We start from the raw sequence: 21,046 nt of genomic DNA, 5'->3' as shown, positions 1-21,046 counted from the left end.
AGCTCAGATTAATGAATAAGTGTTGGCTGAAATGTAGGCAAAGAACCCATACATGGTGCCCATACTCCCCCAATATGCCATTGTGGAAACTGGAGGTGTTACCCCATGGGGGGATTGGAGGAGGCTGATAGAATGGATGGCTGCTAGCATTGCCCAGGTGGGGTATCTGTTTCACGCTGATGCGTTGCTCCCGTTTGAGGACCTGAGGTTAGAAATTGACCTCTCACATGGACACTTCTTGCTCCATAGAGTGGTGGTGGTGGCGATAAAGCACTGGGGGTCGGGATTAACAGAACCCCCCAAATTTAGAGCTGTCATCTCATAGTCACGACCTCCGGTACGTTCAAGGCAGTTTCTTATTTTTATAGAGCCCTTAGAGCAGACGTGATGAAACCCCTGACGTGATGAAACCCCTGGACAGCCACCAGGAACAGTGGGAGGGAGATCTGGGGATCTCGATCCAGGAGGGAGATTGAGTGGAAATATTGTAGCAAACCATTAAGATATCTAGAAATGCCTGATTTGAATGAATAAACTTTTATGTACTTCATAGGTCATACCTCACCACATGAAGAGTGAACAGATTATTTCATGTCGCGGGAGCTGCATGTCCTAGGTGTGAAACTGTAGGGGCAGAAATATATCATATGTTGTGGTCATCCCCTTCCTTGGGGGAGTTTTGGGAGGGGGTCGGTCCTGTTTAATTGCGGTTATCCAGCGCAAAGTCCTGTGTTCGCCAGGGCAGTGCCTGTTGAGTTGGTTCCCACACCCAGCTAAATATAAAGTCCCAAACAGGTTTATAAACTTGCCAATGATTTTGGCAAAGCTGGAAATCACCCGGAAGTGGAAGGTTATTTAGGGGACGAAGAGAACTGGCTTAGTGGAAAGAGCTTGAAAGATGGGCAGGTTATGAGAGTGAAGTGTTGTTTCAAGAGGCTAAGGGGGGCTGTGGTTGCATTGAGGTGGCCTGAGCATGAGAGAGTTTGGTTGATGGTCTGAAAGAGATGGACCGTGCTTCAGAGATGGCCTCCCCAAGGGGCGATGGCACACTGGGAGCTGACGGAACCTGACTCAGCAGGGCTGTTGGAATAGTCCTTACAATGAATGTTGATTCCCTTTGTTTGTACCCATAACAGTGGTGACTGATTGGGTTAGTGCCAGGATCAGAGACTGATAATAATGTTCGGTGCCTTGTGACACAGCACAGAGAAGGGGGTTGGCCAGAAGAATTATCTTGTTGTTTCTTTGAAGTAACTGAATAAGCAGATCAGCAGTGTTGATTGCATAGTTTGCCAACCATTGTGTGCATGTTGAAAACCAATAAAATTCTGTTTGCAAAAAAAAAAGAAATGTGGCTGGCATCTTGGCCGCGTAAACGAATTAGGTGTTTCAAAATGCAGCCTTCCAAAACGGTTATAATGGGAGCCTAATCTCCACTGTGAACATATGCTTTTCCTGACACCTGTAATGTGTGAGGGATAACCCTTAAATTGGAGGAGAATATACGTCATTTATATGGGCAAGTCTCTAGAGTTTCCATTAATTCTTTCCCTAGCCCCAGGTAGTTAAATTTTGAATGCTTATTATTGCCTCTGAAAACTACTCCCTTCCTCTTCTGTACATACAAAAACTGAGGTATAACTAAAGCCTGTAGTTTATTCAGGCAATATTGGAGACCACTTGGTGTTAGATTAAATAAGAGTATGTCATCAGCGTACTTTAGGGAATACATTTGAATGTTTATGCAAGCTTTTACAGGAACCATGAGAAATGAAGAAGGGCCAACACCCAGCCTTGTTTTAACCCTTTCTGAGTATCGATCTTCAGGGATAAACACCTATCATCCCCTATAAGAACTTTGCACCATGTCTGGAAATGCAATGTTATAACAAACTGTAGATGAACCGAAAGCATTGGTAGAGCTGACCACCCCTGTCTACTCAATCAAAAGCTGTTGAGAAGTCAATGAATGTCAGATATATAAGTTATTATCTTACTTAAATGTATCTCTTGGATGGCATGTACAATGGCTATGTAGTCTAATGTGTAACAGTTGGTTTTAAAGCCAGATTGATCACATTTGATCTATTCAGTTTCTTGTATCCAAAATGTTAAATGTTCTCAGATACTTTAAGCAAAGATTGTAGCAACTGTGTCTAAGAGTGCAATTTCATGGTTACTGGTGTATCTCTTAGTCTCGTTTTGTAGAGGGGAAGTATGACACTTCTTACACAGTATACTGAGATTTGTCTTTCCTGTAATAGTGTTGGACAAATGGGGTAAAAATTTGTCACATGAATCTGGATATTATTTCCATCACTGCAACTGCCATTTAGTCTGGACTCATTGCACCCGAGTACTTTGCTCCCCTGATAAAAGCAGCTTTCTGATACAGATTTCTTACCTTAGATTCCTCACCTTACTATATTCCTCAGGTGTCAAACTGGATTCAGAAACTTTTACACAGTATGTTTTCGTGGAAGATGGTGGCTCCTTGTGACGAATTGACATGCGTGGCCTATATAGACGCCACCCTTTCATGCTGACATCAGTACTTTTCTATCTGCGCCTCCAGACGCAATTTTTAGCGAAATGTCTTGACAGTGTCCAATGGATGTCATCCCCTAAAATGACAGGTTTTTAATCCCTATAAGGACTGTGACAGATCCGCACTAGGTTTGAATTTGTTGTCTGAAATTGAGCCACGTTTCCAAGACCTGCTGAGGCTGCGCATCGATGAACTTCAAAGCCATCAGTGAACACGAGACAAAACTCTACGTTGCAAAGCACAAGAAGATGCAGCGCCGGGACTGCTCAAACCCCTCTCTAAGGCCAAAGCTCATTTCCAGAATTCACAGCCGCTTTCGAGGTTGGTCTTCGCCACTCTCCGAATCCTTAAGTAAGCACAAGAAAAATAAGAAGCCGAAGCAGGGCTCCTCTCTTTTGCGCCATTCCCACTCCCCGTCCCACAGTCACTGACTTTGGAGCTGATTCCACAACTGGGTCCGGCAAACCTGAGTTAACTGGGGCTTCAGCTATGTCACCTTAAATCAAAGAGTTTCGCTCAGCTATGCTGTGGCTCTTCGGATCTCTCACGACTCCCTCTTGTGTGTCTCTGGCGCTCATGGAGGCGAGATGCATTCCACCTGGATTACCGGCAGCAGGTTCGCCTTGGTGCTAGCTAGACCCTCTGAGCTGTTTCTGTCCTCGGCTCCTTTACCGATGCTGCTCCCGGCACCCATATCTAGTCTGGGCCAGGGTATGTTGACACCGATACTGACTTTGCTGCCAGAAGAGATAGCCCTGGTTGTCCTTTCCGATACCAGCTCGAAGTCGGTCCAAATTTGACTAATGTCGCAACCGAATCCGACTGAGGTTTCTGTACTCCCCTTACCATAAGACAGGCTACTCTTTACCCTCACTTTTTTGGAACTGACTCTGATAACGATTGTGACCAAGGTGATAAGTTAGTTCATCCCTATGCTGACAACACATTTTACAAGGACTTGCAAGACACTGGCCGGGTGGACACTTTGACAGAGAAAGCTCTTTTCTCTCCTCCTGGTCCGGCCACAGAACAATTTGCATCCTATGACTTGGTTGTTCATGGGGAGGTGGAGATCAAGGACTTCAGCGGTGGAGACAAACGGCCTGATGGAAATCCTGCAGTCTGGCCAAACTGCTTCTGAGCCTCTCCTATCTTTTAATGAGCCCTTGACTGACACCCTACTTGGGGCTTGGGCTAAACCTTGCACTGGTCCCCCTCTTAACGAGCAAACTGCCAGACACCATCGCCCTGCTCCAGACGACCCAGCTGTTTTGTCACAGCACCCTTAGCCTGAGAGCCTTGTGGGACAGGCCTCCACCAGCCTGCCCAACCTCAACAATGTTTCTACGACTCCCCCTGACAGGGAATCAATGCGAGTGGATACATTGGGAAAACACTGCTTCTCATCTACCTGTTTTCCCAGCGTTCCATTACCGCCTCATGTTTGCTGGGACGCTAATCCCATACCCCTGGGACTTGGTGGTGCAAGTCCTCCTAGGTGTTCCTGAAGATCTTAGGTGGTCATAGGCCATTCAGAAGGGTTGTGATGTGGCCAAGTTCAGAGTTTGTTATGGTTTGGACACCACCTACTCTGTTGGATGACCAGTATGGCCATTCATCGCCATGCAAGGCTGTGATCGGCTGGGTTCTCGGGCAACACCAGTCCTCTCATATGGAAATACCAATCAATGAGACTCGCTTTTTTGGGCACAAGACTGATTCTGCCCTGGAACATTTCAAGGAGAGAAGGGCTACTGCTCACTCTCTGGGCCTTTCTACCCAGACTTGCCAGCCACATTTTCAGTGTTCCTTTCGTGGCTTCAAACAAGGCATTACCACCAAGCTGTCCTTTCCAAGCAGGAGGCCATGGTGCCCACCACCCCCACGGCCAAGGTCAACGTGCCACTCAGTTCACCCCCTCCCCCACCTGCCAAACCCCTTCAGTGTACACTTAAGCAGTTAAAGCCACCTGGTGGAAGCACTAATTCTATCCTAGTTGGTAAGCACTCACATGGGACAGGTGGGTTCTGCAGATTGTCCACAAAGTGTATGCCTTACCCTTCCTAACTTGCCCACCGCACCTTGCACCCAGCAAATGACAGAGGGCTATCTTCCCATTTTGCTGTAGCAAGTGCAAGGCCTTTTAACCAAAGGTGCTCTCGAGAGGGTGCTGGTGCCAGGAGTAGGTTGTATTTCCTGCTACTTTCTGGTGCCCAAGAAGGATGGAGGCCTTTGGCCTATTTCCGACCGGCGCCTCTCAATGCATTCCTTCTGGAAGGAGATGTTCAATATTTGCACCCTGGCCCACGTCTTGTTTGCTCTCGACCCTGAAGATTGGTTGGTGGCGTTGGACCTGCAGGACGTCTATTTCCATATCCCTGTCCTGCTGGCCCATCTGGCTACCTGCGGTTCGTGGTGGGAAAGGAGCATTTTCAGTTCGCTGTCCTCCCTTTTAGTCTCCCCAGTGGCCCTCTGGTTTCACAAAAGTAATGGGAGTGGTGGTAGCACACCTTCAGAGGTCAGGAGAGCCAGTCTTCCCCTACCTCGACTCCTGGCTGATGAAGGTGGGCTCGCCCATGCAGTCGTCATTCTCCTGCAGACTATGGCGAACCTCATGTCATTTTTGGTGTTCACTATAAATGTGCTGTCGTCACAGCAGTCTCCTCTTCATTGGAACCATTTTGGACATAGTTCGGTTTGCTGCCTCCCCCCCCAACCCCCCCCCCGGGGAAGAGAGTCCAGGACATTTAGTCTATGAACCCAATCTTTCAGCCTCAGTTCTAGATTTTAGTGAGGTTGATTCTAAGGCTGCTGGGACTGATGTCCTCCTGCATCCAGCTGGTCATCATGCCAGGTGGCATATTCATGCTCTGCAGTGGGATCTGATGTCCCAGAGGGCCCAACATCAACATAACATAACATGTGTATTTGTAAAGCGCACGTTCACCACTACGGGTATCTTGGCGCTGAATACCAGATGTTTGTTGTTACCCAACTCAATGGTACTCATTTTTATCGACCTCAGATGGATGAAAGGCTGAGTGGACCCACCGGGATTTGAACCCGTGACCATGAGGTCGAACACAGGCCCCTGCAGTAGACGCATTAGTCCACTGAGCCACCAGACCTGACTATCAAGGGGACAGCTCCGACCATGTTCAGATTTCTGAGGAGACTGTGAAAGATTTGCTGTGGTGGCTACTGCATCGCTATTGGGTAAGCAGCAACCCTCTCTCCCTTCCCCACCCAGAGCTCACAGTGGTGACCGATGTGTCACTTCAGGGCTGGGGCGGCAACCTGGGAGAGATGGAGATCAGAGGCTTCCTGCCTCTGGCAGAGTCCTGGCTCCATATTCATCTTCTGGAGCTGAGGGCCATCGGCTTAGCGCTAAAAGCTTTCCTGACATCGATCAAGGGGAGGCTGGTATAGATGTTAACAGACAACACCACTGACATGTGGTATTGCAACAAACAGGGCGGGGTTTGGTCCATGATCCCTGTGCCAGGAGGCCTTGTGCCTCTGGAAATAGCTGGACCACCAAGCTATGTTCCTGGTGGTGAGCCACCTGGCATGCTCAATGAACACAAGGGTGGCCGAACTCAGCCGTCTGTGCTTAGCGAGATCACAAGTGGCAGTTACACTGTGAGGTGGTGCAAGGTCTCTTCCACGAATGGGGAGAACGCTGGCTGGATCTATTTGCCACAGCTGAGAACACGCAATCTCTGCATTTCTGTGCCTTGGAGTTGCCAAGGCGACTCTCTCTCTCTCTCAGAGAAACGTTCCACCTTAATATGTCTGCAGTTGAGACAAATTTGTGGTTTGGTGCTGCACTCGCCAGGTTGACCCACTCCATGCCAAACTTTCTTTTTTTTTTTATGTTGTCCTCATATTTGCCACCAGATAGAATGACTCCAAATGGAAACTCTCAACTCTGCCAACACAAAAAAAACACCTTACTGTGCGCCCTGGAATATTTGGTTATATGTGTGGCCTTCGAGAAATCTCCCAGAGGTGGGTTTTCTACTAGTCCAACTCCCCTGTTCGATGTTCCTGTACCTTGGCCCGGGGAGGACGAGACCACAAACCCCTGGCATAATCATTGGACGTTTAGTGTCTAACTGTCCGACCATTTAAGCAACGGTGCCCAAATCTTTTCCGCCTCCTCTCCACCACATTTGAGGTCTGTTTTACTGATAGCCATAATGTTCTTTAAGCATTCTGCAAACCTAGGAGGGGTTGGGGATTTCCATTCTTTGCATACCTCTCTTCTAGCGATGACAATCACATAAAATATAAACTGGGTAATATTATCTGTCAAATCATATTCTTCCAACAAACCCATCAGAATCAACCTAGGGCTACCTGTGATTGTTCTAACCAGTGCCTCCCCCAAGAAGGTGCAGACTGCTAACCAGTAATTTTTAATCTCACTACATTCTACAAAAATATGTATATCATCTGCCTCTGCATGTTTACATCTAGGGCATACATGTAGTGTTCCAGAAATTTTTGAAAGCTTGGAGGGGGTCCAGTATACCCTGTATGCCGTAAAAAGATGATTTCGCCTAAGATTAGCGGGTTTTATTGTTTTCTGAGAGATTGCAAAAGAATCTAACCATACCTCTAGTTGTTTCTCAGGATCTTCTCCTATTATGTCTCCCCAGAGTTTCGAGATCTCTGCCTCTTGACTATCATTTGCCCTAATTAATGCGTTATACCACGCTGAGACCTCACCCTTCCAACCTACTTGTCTGTTTGCCAGGTCTAAAAGGTCACAGTCTTCAGTTTCTGACATCCAGTTTTGGCTCCCCCACCATGATGATAGCTGATAATATTTAAACCTGGCTAGAGATCCTCCTGTTATATTAGATAAGGATACCCAATCCATTAGTTTTTGATTCATCAGGAGATCTCCCCATCGATTTAAACCCGCCTCCCTCAGGGGGAATGAGAGTCTATCTAATAGACATTCTGGTGTTCCGGGGGAGTCCCAAATTGGTGCTGAAAAATTATAATATGGAATCTTCCATATTTTACATGCTATATGCCAAACTTTTAGGGCAGTTAGTAAAATTTTGAGGCGGACTTTTTTGTAGAATTTTTGGGCACCGAATTTAAACAAGAAAAATTCAAGGCCCTGAGGTAGGTCAGATAGAAGAGCTTGAAACAAACGACCATGTGACGATGCATCTAATTTATTGGCCAGGAGTCTAAAATTTTTTACGTGAAATGCATAGCAGTAGTTAAACAAATGAGGGAGAGCCAGTCCTCCTATTTTTAGCCCTCTCCTTAGCTCCTTCCAGGCAATTCTTGGGGACTTAGATGCCCAAATAAATGAACTTATTTTCCCCTGAAGATTTAAGATATATTTATTGTGGAATGTTAGCGGAATACTGTTGAATAAAAAGGTCACTTTTGGTAATACTACCATTTTAATTAAATTAACTCTTCCATAAATACTAAGAGGAAGATTAGACCATCTTTTAAGGAGTTTGATAATGTCTTTCACCACGACCTGCCAAGACACTTTAGGTAAGTCTAATAGATCTTTAGTGATATGTATACCCAAGTATCTAATCTTAATCTTTACATCAGGAATGGGGATAGGGCTATTCCAGCTCATTATATCTGTTTTATTTTTGTTGATGCCGTATCCTGAAACTGCTCCGTATTCTTCTGCAAGAGTGAATAACTTTGGGATCGCTTCTAATGGGTTTGTGGTATATAATAGCAGATCATCAGCGTATAACGCAGTTTTAAGTTCCAGCCCACCCATGTTGAAAGAAGAAATTGTTGGGTCAGATCTAATCACCATAACAAAAGGCTCAATATATAAATCAAAAAGGAGAGGAGACAGGGGACAACCCTGCCTCGTCCCTCTCGATATCTCGAACCAGTCTGACAAGGCTCCATTAACTAAAACCTTAGCTCGTGGATGTCCGTATAAGTTTTTAACAGCCTGAATAAAAGGTGGTGGAAAACCAAACCTTATTAGGGTGTCCCACAGAAATACCCAGTTGACTTGGTCGAAAGCTTTCGCGGCATCAATTGCCACGATGGTAAGTGGCAATCCCTTATATAGAGCATAATCTATTGCGCCTATAATCTGAAAGGTCAGCTCATTAAGTTGTCGTCCTGGAATGAAGCCCCTTTGGTCAGGGTGAATAACAGTTTTAATAACTTTAGATAGTCTTTCGGCCAATATTCCAGAAAATATTTTAAGGTCCGAGTTTAAAAGAGATATGGGTCTGTATGATTCTATATTCTTTGGATCTTTGTTTGGCTTTACGATTAGGGTGATGGTGGCCTCGAACCAAGATGGTGGGATACCCCCTTTTTGCTGATAGATGTTATTAAAAAGAGTCAGTAAATGTGGAGTGATCTCGTTCTCATAGTCTTTATAGATCTCTGTCGGCAGACCATCAGGGCCCGGGGCTTTATTCCTACTCATTTTCTTTAGTTGAGCTCTTATTTCCCCCTCTGTAATGTCTCTTGACAGGATCTTCTTATCCTCTTCATTCAATTGTGGTAGTGCCCTTTGGTTCCACCACTTCTCTAGGTCTTCTGTGCCAATCTTGATGTTTTCTTGATATAGCTCCTCCATAAATCCTCTGGCTTCCTCCCTAATTTCTTCTTCCTTAAATAACTGATTTCCAGAGGCCCTTTGGATCAGGGTGTCAATGTTATTTCTAGTCCTGTCAGCTCTTGCTTTCCACGCCAAAATTGCCCCACATTTTTCTCCGTATTCGAAGTTTTTTAGTTTGCTAACTTCCCATCTGTCGTGAATCTGTTTATCAGCACTGGCTTTAAGACTCAGCTGCAGCTCAAAGAGTTCTTTTTCTAGTTCTGGGATCCTCTCCCTTTCCTCCAGAGCTGCGTGTTGAAATTCCAGCTCTTTCTTTTTAATAGAATCGAGATCTTTAATTTCTGTGTCTTTCATCTCTTTTCTTTTTAATCTCATTTGGGATCCCAATACACCTCTGAGGAAAGCCTTAAATGACTCCCACACTATCTGTTCTAGTGCTGAGCCCACATTAAATGAGAAATACTCCCTTATGCTATTACAGATTTTAGCTTTCATATTATCATCTAAGAGAATTGTCCTGTCCAGAGTCCATCTGCGTTCGATGGTAGCATTTGAAAGGTTAATATTAAGCTGTACTACTGAGTGGTCCGAAAGGCCTACAGGGATGTGAGTAACCGAGGTCAGGGCTGGTTCCAAAAGGTGATCTACCAAGAATAAGTCAATTCTCGAAAATTGCTTGTATTTTTTACTATAGAAAGAGTATTCTCTGAGATCACCATTTTTTGTTCTCCATGCATCCAACAAATTATGTTCTTTCATTATATTTTTCAAAACAGTGAGGGATTTCTTCGGCAAGGTATATTTCGCTCTTGAAGTACGATCTAATTGAGTGTCTAAGACAAGATTGAAGTCTCCCCCTAAGATCAGAGGTGCCCTACTGGAGATTAAAACCCTCTCGAGTTTAACCAAGAAAGTTTCATTATCCTCATTAGGGCCATAGTAGACTGCAACATTGTAAGGTGTACCTGCTACTGAGAGCTCAGCTGCCAACCATCTCCCTGTCTGGTCTGTATCCCACCTCTGAACTCTAATATTCCTGTTTGCTCTGATGATTATTGCTATTCCTTTATTTGTTCCCTTTTGCCTGGAGCATAAAATGTCCTGTACCCAATGCCTTTTCTCAAAGACCTTCTTACACTCATTTTCCTCAATGTGGGTCTCCTGGAGTAGGTATATACTAGCTTCAAGCTTCTTTAAGAAATCACAAACCCTCTGCTGTTTCCTTCGATTTCCTATTCCGTTAAGATTCCAAGATATGATTTTACTGTTTATATAGGGGTTAGTAGCCATAACCATATTTTACTCTCCCTGTTCAGCTCAATTATATTACCTAAAATAGCTAATTGTGCGTTTATGTTTCTGTGTTTGTCTATGTATGTGAATAGTTGTTTCAGAGTTTCTATATTTAAATGAGGACTTTTTTCTTTTTTCCACCCTCCCCCCCCCTCTCCCCCCCACACCCCCCTCCCCAAGGAACCCCCCCTTCATCTTGGGCGTTTGTCCTGCCCTTGTGGAGCTCTCCACCTATCGAGCCCTCTCTATAGCTCTAGTCCCTTATCCCGTGACAACATCTAGTGATAGCAATACAAGTTAGTTCATCAATACCTACATGCAATTTTAATGCTTCCCTAAGCTCAGACCTTTACCTCATCTCCCTCCTTTTTGTGTAAAATTAATCATACCTAATGTGCAGACCCCAAAAACTATGTGATAGTGGTTTTTTTTTTTTTCCAGCACTTCGTATGGCTTGGTATATCATGGTATATCATTTAATTAATTAATATCTTATTTTAATAGTTATCTTACGCCTCAGAATTATATCATGCCTTTCAGACACCATCTATATACAGGAATATATACAAGTGTAAGTATTTTTTATTATTCCAAAGGAAGGCTAGATATTTAGTTATTTTAGAATTTAGGACAGGAAGTCACCCACCTGACCTTGCCTACTCCCTCATCCTCTTTAACAGATCATCTACCTCTTCCGGCTGGTTACAAGTATATGTTTTATTGTTCCACATGACCTTGAGCAGGGCTGGGAATTTCATCTGCACTTTTGCTCCAAAAGATCTCAACTCTGGCATTCTTGACCCTAATTCCCATTGCCTCTGAGCCGTTCTTCCTCCTATGTCAGACCTAATTTGGTATGGGTTGGCTCTGTAGTGAAGAGAGGCACTAGCTAAAGCTTTACTCAATATCAGCTCTTTAACAGAAAAAGTCTGAAAGTAAACCAGTATTTTCCTGGGCCCCTTACGGTCTTGGTGTATCCTGAAGGGGTCCCTATGCACTCTCTGTATCTCCGCTTCGAGATCTATATCTGTATGGTCTTTTAATACCCCCTCTCTAAGGAGTCTGCAGACAAAGGCTTTTATATCTCCTACCTCCTCTCCTTCAGGTATTTTTAGAATACGGAGGTTGTTCCGTCTTGAGTACGTCTCCAGTCTCTCCATGTCCATCGTTAACGCCTTATTCTGTTTCCTTAAGGCACCTAGTTCCTCACTGGTTTCTGTTGTAATCGCTGACAAGGTAGAGACCTCTTTCTCCAAGGTAACTGTTCGTGCTTCTATTCCATCCATTCTAGTTTCTAGTAAGTCAAACCTATCGTGTAATCTTTTTTGGTTAGACTCAGAGATTTCGAACTTCTCCAATAGATCGCTTCTCAGGGAATGAAGCAGAAGCCCAATCTTTTCTATCTCCTGTGGGGAAGTAGGAAACATGCCTGTATCTTCCTCTGTTCCCTTATCTTTTCCTTTTTCTTTTTCTTTTCCTTTTTCTTTTTCTTTTTCTAGTATGGCCAGATCTATAGAAGCGACATCTGAGGCCAATGCCAATGCACTTGTGTGAGTTCCCACCGACTCACTATGACTCAAGAGTTCATGATGGAGTGAGGAGTTACCCGCGGTAATATCGGTACCGCCACAGCTTAATAGAGTGTCGCTGCCTATATTTACTGGACTCTCTGAGTCTACTAAAGCCTCCTCGGTTCTAATCTCAGTCAATGGAGAATACCTATTAGAGAGAACCAAACCAGGTGCGGGGGTAAGCACTGACTCCTGCGTGGACTGCTGGATCTCTTCTACACCCACCCCCTCTTTTGCAGGAATTCATATTCTCTAGCACCTTAAAGTAACTTTTGAGGGAGGGGGTGTTTTTTAGCGTTGGAATCTGCTGAAGAGGCTTGCTGATAATAGATTTCTTGGAACTAGGTTTCCTCTTGCTTTTATGTGGAATGAGAGGTGAGGGTCTCACCCTCTCTCCAAGTTCAGTTGAATTTAGGACCCCCCTCTGCTTAAGCTCTTGTTTGGACCTCAGCTGGTACCTGTTTTTGACTACCTCTCCTCGGTTTTTAACCAACTTGCTATTAACCTGGTCCTTCCCCTCGTGCTCTGATTTTGCTAAACTAGCGTCTGTTAGTGTAAAGGCTCCAGTGCCAGCCTTGGTCTCTAGGCACCCTTCCCTCTGACGAAATATGGTAGGTGCTATTGCTGTTGCCTCTGGTGGGGTTGCCTCCATACGAGCTTTGCCTCTATCAAGGGTGATTAATATGGCAGGAAAGGGGTATCCACTCATAGACAAATGCCCCCAAAACACTGGACCTCTATATTGCTGTAATAGAAAAACGCTTCTTATGTACTGGCATCTGCCCCACTTCCAAGTTCCCCCCTTTCGTATTTCACCACTTATCTTTACTCCTTTACTCGTGACAGGCTTCTCCGTTGTATCTCCGAAATCTACTCTTGCCGCTTTCAGTGCCTTGCTTTTCGGGTCCCGCGTACTTCCTCCTTCAACGTCCTTCCAGCTGACGTTCGCTGTAACCATTTCCCAGCCCCGTGGTCCTAGCGCCGACCTCTGCGTTTTTCTGTTTCTCCTACGCCGCCTCGCTGCCTTCACCGCTTCAGCTCTCCTCAGGACAACAAAGAGAGAAAAAAGCCGCTCACTCTCGAGGCATAGGGAAGCTCACGAGCCTCCGGCCATCAAATTCTTACCGCTTAGCTCTGTCGGGTCTTCTCTACTCATACGCTCGGGTGGAGAGCTCCGCGACAGCCGCTAGCCTGCCGCCGCCTTGTTCCTTGACTCCGCCCCTCCCATGCAGAGGTACTTCTGAAAAAGTTTCCCGCTACAGCAGGCCCATGCCAAACTTTCTGATGTTTTATTATTTATTTTGTCTCTCGCCTGGCAAGGCCTTGCTCTGAGCACAGTTAAAGATTATCTTTTAGCCCTCTTGGCCATCTTCCAGTTGCCTGAGCAGCACTCTTTATTAAAAAAGAGCTGTTGTGATGCAATTCTTAAAAGGGCTACGATAGGTTTCCCCCTTACTGTTTGAGATGCCCCAATGCCACCTCAATCTTGTCCTTACTTATCTAATGTGCACTCCATTTGAGCTGCTCTATTGCTGTCATTTGTGATTTCTCACCATTAAAACTGTGATACTGATTGCCTTTTCGTCTGCACTACATGTGAGTGAGCTTCAGGCTCTGTGTGTTTATCCACCATACACTACCTTTTCCCCCCGATAAGCTGGTTCTGCGAACTAGGGCCTCCTTTTTCCACCCAAAAGTTGCGATACCATTCCATGTCGGTCAAACCATAACCCTGTTGGCGTTCTATGAGCTGCCTCACCTCTCTAAGGAGGAAGAGAAACTTTATCGCTTGGACCCCAAAAAAGAGCTCAGTTTCTACATCAATCATACCAAAGACCACTGAGTGGATGGTCAGCTATTTGTGGGGTTCACCATAGAGAAAAAAGGCAAGGCTGTGCAGAAGCATAGCATCTCGCACTGGATCATGCGCTGCATTAAAAGCTGCTAACCATTGCCAAAAAAGCTGTTTCCAGAAGGCTTAAGGGCCCACTTCACCAGTGCCAAAGCTTCGACCACTGCATTAACACTTGGAGTCCATGTCCTGGACATCTGCCAGGCAGTTATGTGGGCGTGCCTCCATACAGTCACAAAGCACTATTGTGTGGACAACCAAGTCTTCTGAGGTGGGCACTTTGCTTGCTCTGTTCTGCAAGACTTTCTGGTTTGAGTCAATTCACAGACCTCCTCCCATGGGCACTGCCAATTTGCGGCTAAAAGTCTCTATCAGTTAAACAAGTTACCTTCAGTAATGGGTTTTCTGGTAGAGACTCTATCTAGAGGCAGATCCCTCACTGCGCCTCCCTTCCTCCCTGCTCTGACATTGGACACTACCCATTAAGGATTCCAAGTCTAGGAATCTGCACACTGGTCTATCAATTTGCTTTTGGCGCTCAACGTTTGGTAGCGTGGACAGTCTCGAAAGCAACTGACATCAGCATGCAGGGGTGGTACACATCACTTCCAGAGCAGAACAGCGTCAGTGCTGAGCCGCATTACATCACCTTCTGGCACACAGAGGTACTGTGGAAAACTTTCAGGATCTAGTCTGATGCCTTGGGAATGTTCAAAAGGTGAGAAATCTGTGGCTAATTAGAGTCTCTAGCAAAAAGAGCGTTACCGAAGATAAGTCATTTGTTAATCACCTCTCCGGATGGTGGGACTTTAAGGTGAAAATTAGGTTTGATATTCATGACCATGTTCATATATCAAAGGGTTTTCCTCGCATCACAGGGGGTATTCCTCACTTATTTTAGCAGAGTATAAATCTGATTAATAGTTGGATCATTCCCAATAGTGAATGGGTATGGCTGAGGCATTTAAAACCGCTCCATAGTGCTCTCAATAGCACTATTGAGAGCTATTAAACTCCAGAATTCTCCTGTATTTTTTTACTTGTACTGTATCACTTAAAGCATGCCAAATTAAACCAGTTTTTTTACTTCTCCCTATGCCCCAAAAGCTTTTTATTCAATGGTCTAATTTGCTAACCACAATTTTCGGGGACATTTTATACCAATTTGTTTCACTTCCAGAAAAAGGTAAAGACACGATTCTTCAAAGAAGGAACAATCTGATTAGCTTTTCTGGCCAGTTACCTCTGCCCTTCTGGTTGTTGACCCTGTTTAGGGCCAAGAAACCTTTGAATGAACGTGCTCTGTATAAATATGATTAACATAACAATGGTCAGTTTTATCTGTACCTTGGGTATGTACTTTGTAGGTTAATACTCTCAACAAATTTCACAATTCTCAGCAGTTATAGTTACCTGAGCTAATTATAACTAAGGCTCCTGGTTTTCCGTTTTTACAGATAATTACAGACGGAAAACAAAGTCTTTCTTGTCTGTATCATTTTTCTCCTACTCCATCAAACTCTGTATTCCCTTCTTTCCTAACTCTTTCTACTATCATCTCTTCTCTTCCCTTAACCTAGTCTTTCCTATGTCGTTCCTTCCTCACCATGCCTTAATCACTCTCTCCCCTTTTTCTCACGTTACCTCACACTTGTGATGTTTCCCTTTTTCTCTTTTCTTGAAGTAGCAAATATGTAATTATTCTGTCTATCGCTTTGCTCTTTCCTTGAAGCCTCAAAGCTGTAATTTTTCTATCTTTTTTAGTTGGATACCTTATTCATTCTCTCACTCTTCTCACTCTTCTTGATTTCTTTTTCCCACTCTGCAGGCAGATTCTGCTCTTATGCATATCATACTATTACACTATTATACAATCAATACCTCCCTGCTTTGATATATGCAAAGTCTGATAATGAATCCTGAACACTGTTTTAGATGTACTGTGTTAGAACGGTTCCATGATGGCTTATGTGTAAAGGAGTTGACTTGCAACTCCTGTTGTTCTGCTGTATAGAAATCTGACAAAATTCTGGTTGAGTGGCACTTTACAAACAGTTTAAATCAGTAAAGAAGCCACACATTCTTTGATCTTTTGATGGTATTGCCATCAGACATAAGCTCTCCATAACTATTGTCTCCCACCAACCCTCCATTCATAAAGCTTTGAATGGCTCAGCTTGCCTCACCACATTTCACCCTATTTGTCACCTCCGACTTCTGGTAAATATTTCAATAACAACTTCTGAAACCTCATCTCTATATCACATAAACGTTGGTGACTTTAATCTCAACACTAATCAGAATATTAAGAGATTCTCCCATGGACCTCTAAGAAGTTGATCAACTTCAATTATCATAGCCCCTTCACAACCCAGAAACATGGCAAAAACCTTGATCTCATCCTTTTTGCCTTTTCCTCACTCTCGGAAGCCTCCCACTTTTTTCCCCATTTGTGTTCAGTCACTACGCACAACCCTTCCAATTCCCTCTCCCAAAATCTCCAGACAACGGGCAACCCAGGCCACCCACAGCTACTTCCAAATCCTTAAAGAACCTTTCCCCCCAAAGATTTGAAAACTCCTTGGCCAGCCACTCCCTCGCAATAACAAATAAAGTGAACACCTTCCTCAGCACTCCGAATTACACTTTGAAGTTGTCTGTCAACAACCTCTGTACCAAAATGGTACGTTCCAGGGCCCAGTCCCAATGCTCCCTTGCACTTCCAAGATCTAATTGACTCTAAGCGCAATACAAGGAAACGTGAGGGGATGTAGAAGGCTTTTAAATCTCCAGTGGACCTGCTGGACTTAAAAAATGAAGTCTTCATTAGAAAATGTGAAACCCAAATTACCACTTAGAAACATGAATCTAAGAGCATTGCAAAATTTAAGAACAAACGAATCACACTTTTAGAATAATTAAAATAATTAAAGCTGCAGAACCTATGCCCACCCCCCTCCATCCCGCATTCTGTCAACAAACATCAGCTATTTCCTCAAAAATCAAATTGACACCATCCTCAACAACATAAATCCCTCCAACTTCTACAACCCATATAGTCCCGTTACTTGCTCCTCAACAAAATTACCCATCAAGGCACTCCTCTCAATCTCTTATTTTAACCGACCTGGCTTCTATTCTCTGATCCTTTAAACAACATTTTATGATAAAGACATTGTCTCATCATGCATCATTAATTCTCTGTCCCTTGCAGCCTTTTTCCCTGTCTAAACATATGCCATCTACACAGAAGTACAACTCAACCCTGCCTGAAAACTGGCCAAATCCTACCCTGCTCAAGAAACCTAACCTGAACCACAATGAATTTGTTAAGTATTGTACACCTGCCTTCACTTCCTCTTCAGTAGCTCGTCAATTTTAAAGCCATGTTGATAACCACAGTCTTTTTCAGATGAAAGAGTCTGGTTTCCGCTAAAACTACGGCACCAAAACTTGCCCACTACAAGTGGTAGACAGTTCTTTCCAAACCGCGGATAAAAGTAACTGCTGAAATCCTTGGTCTGTTTCCGGCCTTTGACATGATTGGTCACCAATTCTACTTCAAACCCTGTCTTTCCCTATGGTCATGTCTGACCCTGTCCTTCACTGGTTTGACTCTTTCCCAACGAATAGTATGTTCAAATGGACACCTCAAAATTCCCATCATTTACTGTCAAACACGAGGTCCCACAGGGTTGCGTCCTTGCATCCGTGCTATCCAGGCCCTCTGCATTCGCTGGACAGCATTTTTGGGTCATTTAGATCCTTGCAGATGGCTCGCCCTAAATCGGATGATACGACTTCCACTATGATCTGGTGACCTATTAGCAGACAGATCACCGGTTCAGAGTAAACCTGGGGCTGTATTACTGAGGACTGCGCCAAAGCTAATTGTCGCTGTGGGCCAGAGTATGCACTCAACGGCAGTACAGAACATCGGTCTGTAATGCCGTTGTGAATTTGACGCAGACTTTCAACTCTGTCTTTATGTGCATTTGCGTCTGTGCGCATATTGTATTAACGTGTATGTAAAGTAACACACCCAGGCACACAAGTTAACTACTGGCACAATTCAAATGGCAAACAAGCCATAGTTAATAATGGTATAAAACTGCTTTAGCATATGAAGTACATTTTAATTCCATACAAACAGAACAACATTTGATAAAATCATTAGCTCATTAATAAGGTTTGATAAAACGTCATTGCATTATTACATATGCATTCATAGATAAAAGGGGAGTATAATATAGATAATGGATGGTTTCCTGTCAACGCGTTTCGACACGTAGACTGTGTCTTCATCAGGACTTTACCATCATGGTGCTGTGAAAGAAATTGTAAACATAGTTTACTGTTTGTACTCTTTATGCTAAGACAGTTTAAAAGTGCTAGATACAGTTTGCCAGGTTTCTAAAGCCAGTAAATGATTCAAAATACATGATGTACCGCCTAATGCTCAATTGCACAAAATAGTGCCCAGAACGTGCATATTATTACAAGAATGGAGAGAGTGGAAACAAATCAATATATTGTATTAACGCACAGATGCAAACGCACATAAACACAGACATACTCTGGTGCTCAGCGGCAATTAGCGCTGGCGCAGTCATCGGTAATACGGCCACTGGTGGTTCTATGATTTTAAGGAGACTACCAACTTTGATAAATATTTTGATGCTGCTCAATTATATTTTAGTTCTCCTCTAGATTCGACATTCAGCACATTAGAAAATGCTCTTCTCCCATTCAGTCCTGTGTAGCAGTCATCTGCGGCAGGTTCTTGTGCAGACCACGGAGTGTAGTTCAATGCCATGCCTTGTATGCATAGCATGCTGTACATAGCCTCTGACCAGTAGCCAAAGTACACAATTGAAGAAATTGAAGAGAAAAAAAAACTCACTGACAATCTGTTAAACGAAAGTTGTGATTCTTAACGCAGAATTTTTTTTTTATTGTAAGCCTTAGAAATTTCCGAAAGAAACTTCAAAGTATGGTGTGAAACACAATCATAACACATCCACCCTCAGTGCACCGCTCCTCAGCTCAACACCATAAATTATATCACAGATAGCATGAAAATGCACATTAACATTTACATCGACAATGACATCACTATAGGGGCTCACCGCTTTTACTAAACAGAATGTAACGGATTCAACATCTGGCCATAGCTAGCCGGCTCTGGTAGGAAGCACAGGCCTCACATTGAGTGTGAACGTTGGTGAATCCAGAAGCCACTTTGGACCTTGATGGTGGGCCCTGGGTACAAGGGCTGTCTTTTGGCCAGGTCTTAGGTCAACACTAGCACCTCAACAGTTCACTTGACCTGCTCTTTGCAGGGACTATATTCAGCACCGCAACTCACAAAACGCTTTGGGCATCGACAAAGACCTCAATCCTCTCAAATTGGCTAGAGTTCTGTAGGAGCTGCAGCCCGCCCAGCAAATCTGGAGTTCTTCACCGAGTCCGCAGGGATTGTTTGGTGCTTCCACCGATATGGCAGGAGCACTTATTGAGGATACTGACAATGTCAGCATGCTGCCATGCAATGACTGTCATACCAACCCCCAAAGAGGTTTTTTTTTATTTTTTGGGAAATGTGTGTTTTCTTCCAATACCTTGGGAACACTGATCATACTTTACTGATGTTACTGTCCAGGAAATAAACATGGCTGCTGTGAGGCACCCGATGTGTTTCCTATGACCCCAGTATCAGAACCACATTGCTCACCCCTCCTTTAAATGAGGCAGATAATATGGAGGGTGGACAACCAGAACAGGTGTCAATTATTGCTTGGTTCCCTGTTAACTCAAAATTTTATACAACCCTCTCTGTATTTCATGTTCACTTTAGGCTTTAACCAGTGTGTCCTGACAAATTCTAACAATAAACCTGCGAAATCTCAAATGGTTCATATGTGCAATTGTGTATAACAGCTGAATCTTCATTATAATTTTTAGTACTACAAGCCCCAGGATCGAGAGGAAGAAGTTTACACATGCCGACAGAGTTCGGACCTTGAATCTAAGGCGGAATCTCAACCAGTTTGATGCCATATACAGAGAGAAGGAGCTAACCATTCAGAAACTCAGGTTTGTTTACCCTTTTGAAATGTTGTCTTGTGCTGGATGACATGCTCACAACTGTGACAATGTTTCCTTTACTAATCCTGTTTCAAAAACATCTTATTTGTATCTTTCCCTCTTTAAACCAGACACTTTCTATCCTTGGGTATGTATGATGTGACCTTGGATTAGAGTGCACCAACTTCATTGTCTACCAGTTAGTGCACTCAGCCTGTGTTTGATTGCCTTCAATTACTTACAAGTAAGTTAATTACACATAATCTTATTCAACCACAGTACACAGCCCAGTACGTAATTAATAAGGTGGCCACGTTTGCAAAAGACACCCTGCTGCTCCCATAAAAATAAAATACAAACTATTAAAGGAAGCTACTCTTCCTGCCACCTTTATAAATGGATTGCACTGTACCAACCTCTCCTACTCCTGATTTAACTCAGTAAGCCAACCTCCAGTCTGAAAAAGACCCCCGGAAGGTGGGAGGATATAAGTACATGGAAAAAGAATTGGAAGCATAGTAATTAAATTGTTTGTAAGTAATGTACGATTTGCTTCCTCATCCTATACACCTCCAAGTCCTTAAGCATTAAGGATTTGCCAAATATGATAGATCAGCTTTTATGGATTACTAGAAAGATGCACCAAAATATCAAGTCAATATGTGATGCCCAGTACGGTTATTCAATCACGACCTAAGCTTGAGCCACAGATGCCCACATCCTTCCCATTTCCCTCCTCTAAACGATATTGACGTGAAAAAAAGAAGAAGACCAAGTTGTTTTCCTGCAGATACATGCCAGGGAACCCCCTGAATACGAGCCCAAGACACATGCATACATTCAAGGATTTCCTTACCTGCTTCAGTTTATCTCCTGAAAATATTGCTCCCCTGCTCCTATCTTAGAGTCACCTTGGAAGGCTGAAGCCCTGTCTTGCCAGCCCAAAATAAACAAATAAACACATACATGGATTTTAAGGCGATCTGACTGGATAGCTAAACCATTGATTTTTAATTGATGAAACAATCAGCCATCCACAGTACCAGACTTGTGAAGAACCTCACCAAAGAAATAGGAATTTTTGTAAGTTTACTGGGACTGACGTAAGG

The 21,046-nt window shown here is 43.8% G+C and overlaps 1 protein-coding gene across 1 annotated transcript in view; it reads left to right on the top strand.

Annotated features, from left to right (window-relative positions):
- Window positions 1–21,046, top strand: part of CFAP74 (cilia and flagella associated protein 74) — a 1,328,338-nt gene that overhangs the window by 99,893 nt on the left and 1,207,399 nt on the right. Inside the window, exon 5 of the mRNA XM_078642456.1 lies at window positions 19,815–19,946. Within this exon, the coding sequence (XP_078498582.1) occupies window positions 19,815–19,946 (132 nt within the window). The remainder of the gene's footprint in view (window positions 1–19,814; window positions 19,947–21,046) is intronic.

Source organism: Lissotriton helveticus, chromosome 5_1, assembly GCF_964261635.1.
Source record: "Lissotriton helveticus chromosome 5_1, aLisHel1.1, whole genome shotgun sequence".
NCBI classification, from domain to species: domain Eukaryota; kingdom Metazoa; phylum Chordata; class Amphibia; order Caudata; family Salamandridae; genus Lissotriton; species Lissotriton helveticus.
Note: the sequence above shows the minus strand (reverse complement) of the source record. Positions and strands in the feature narration are given on the sequence as shown.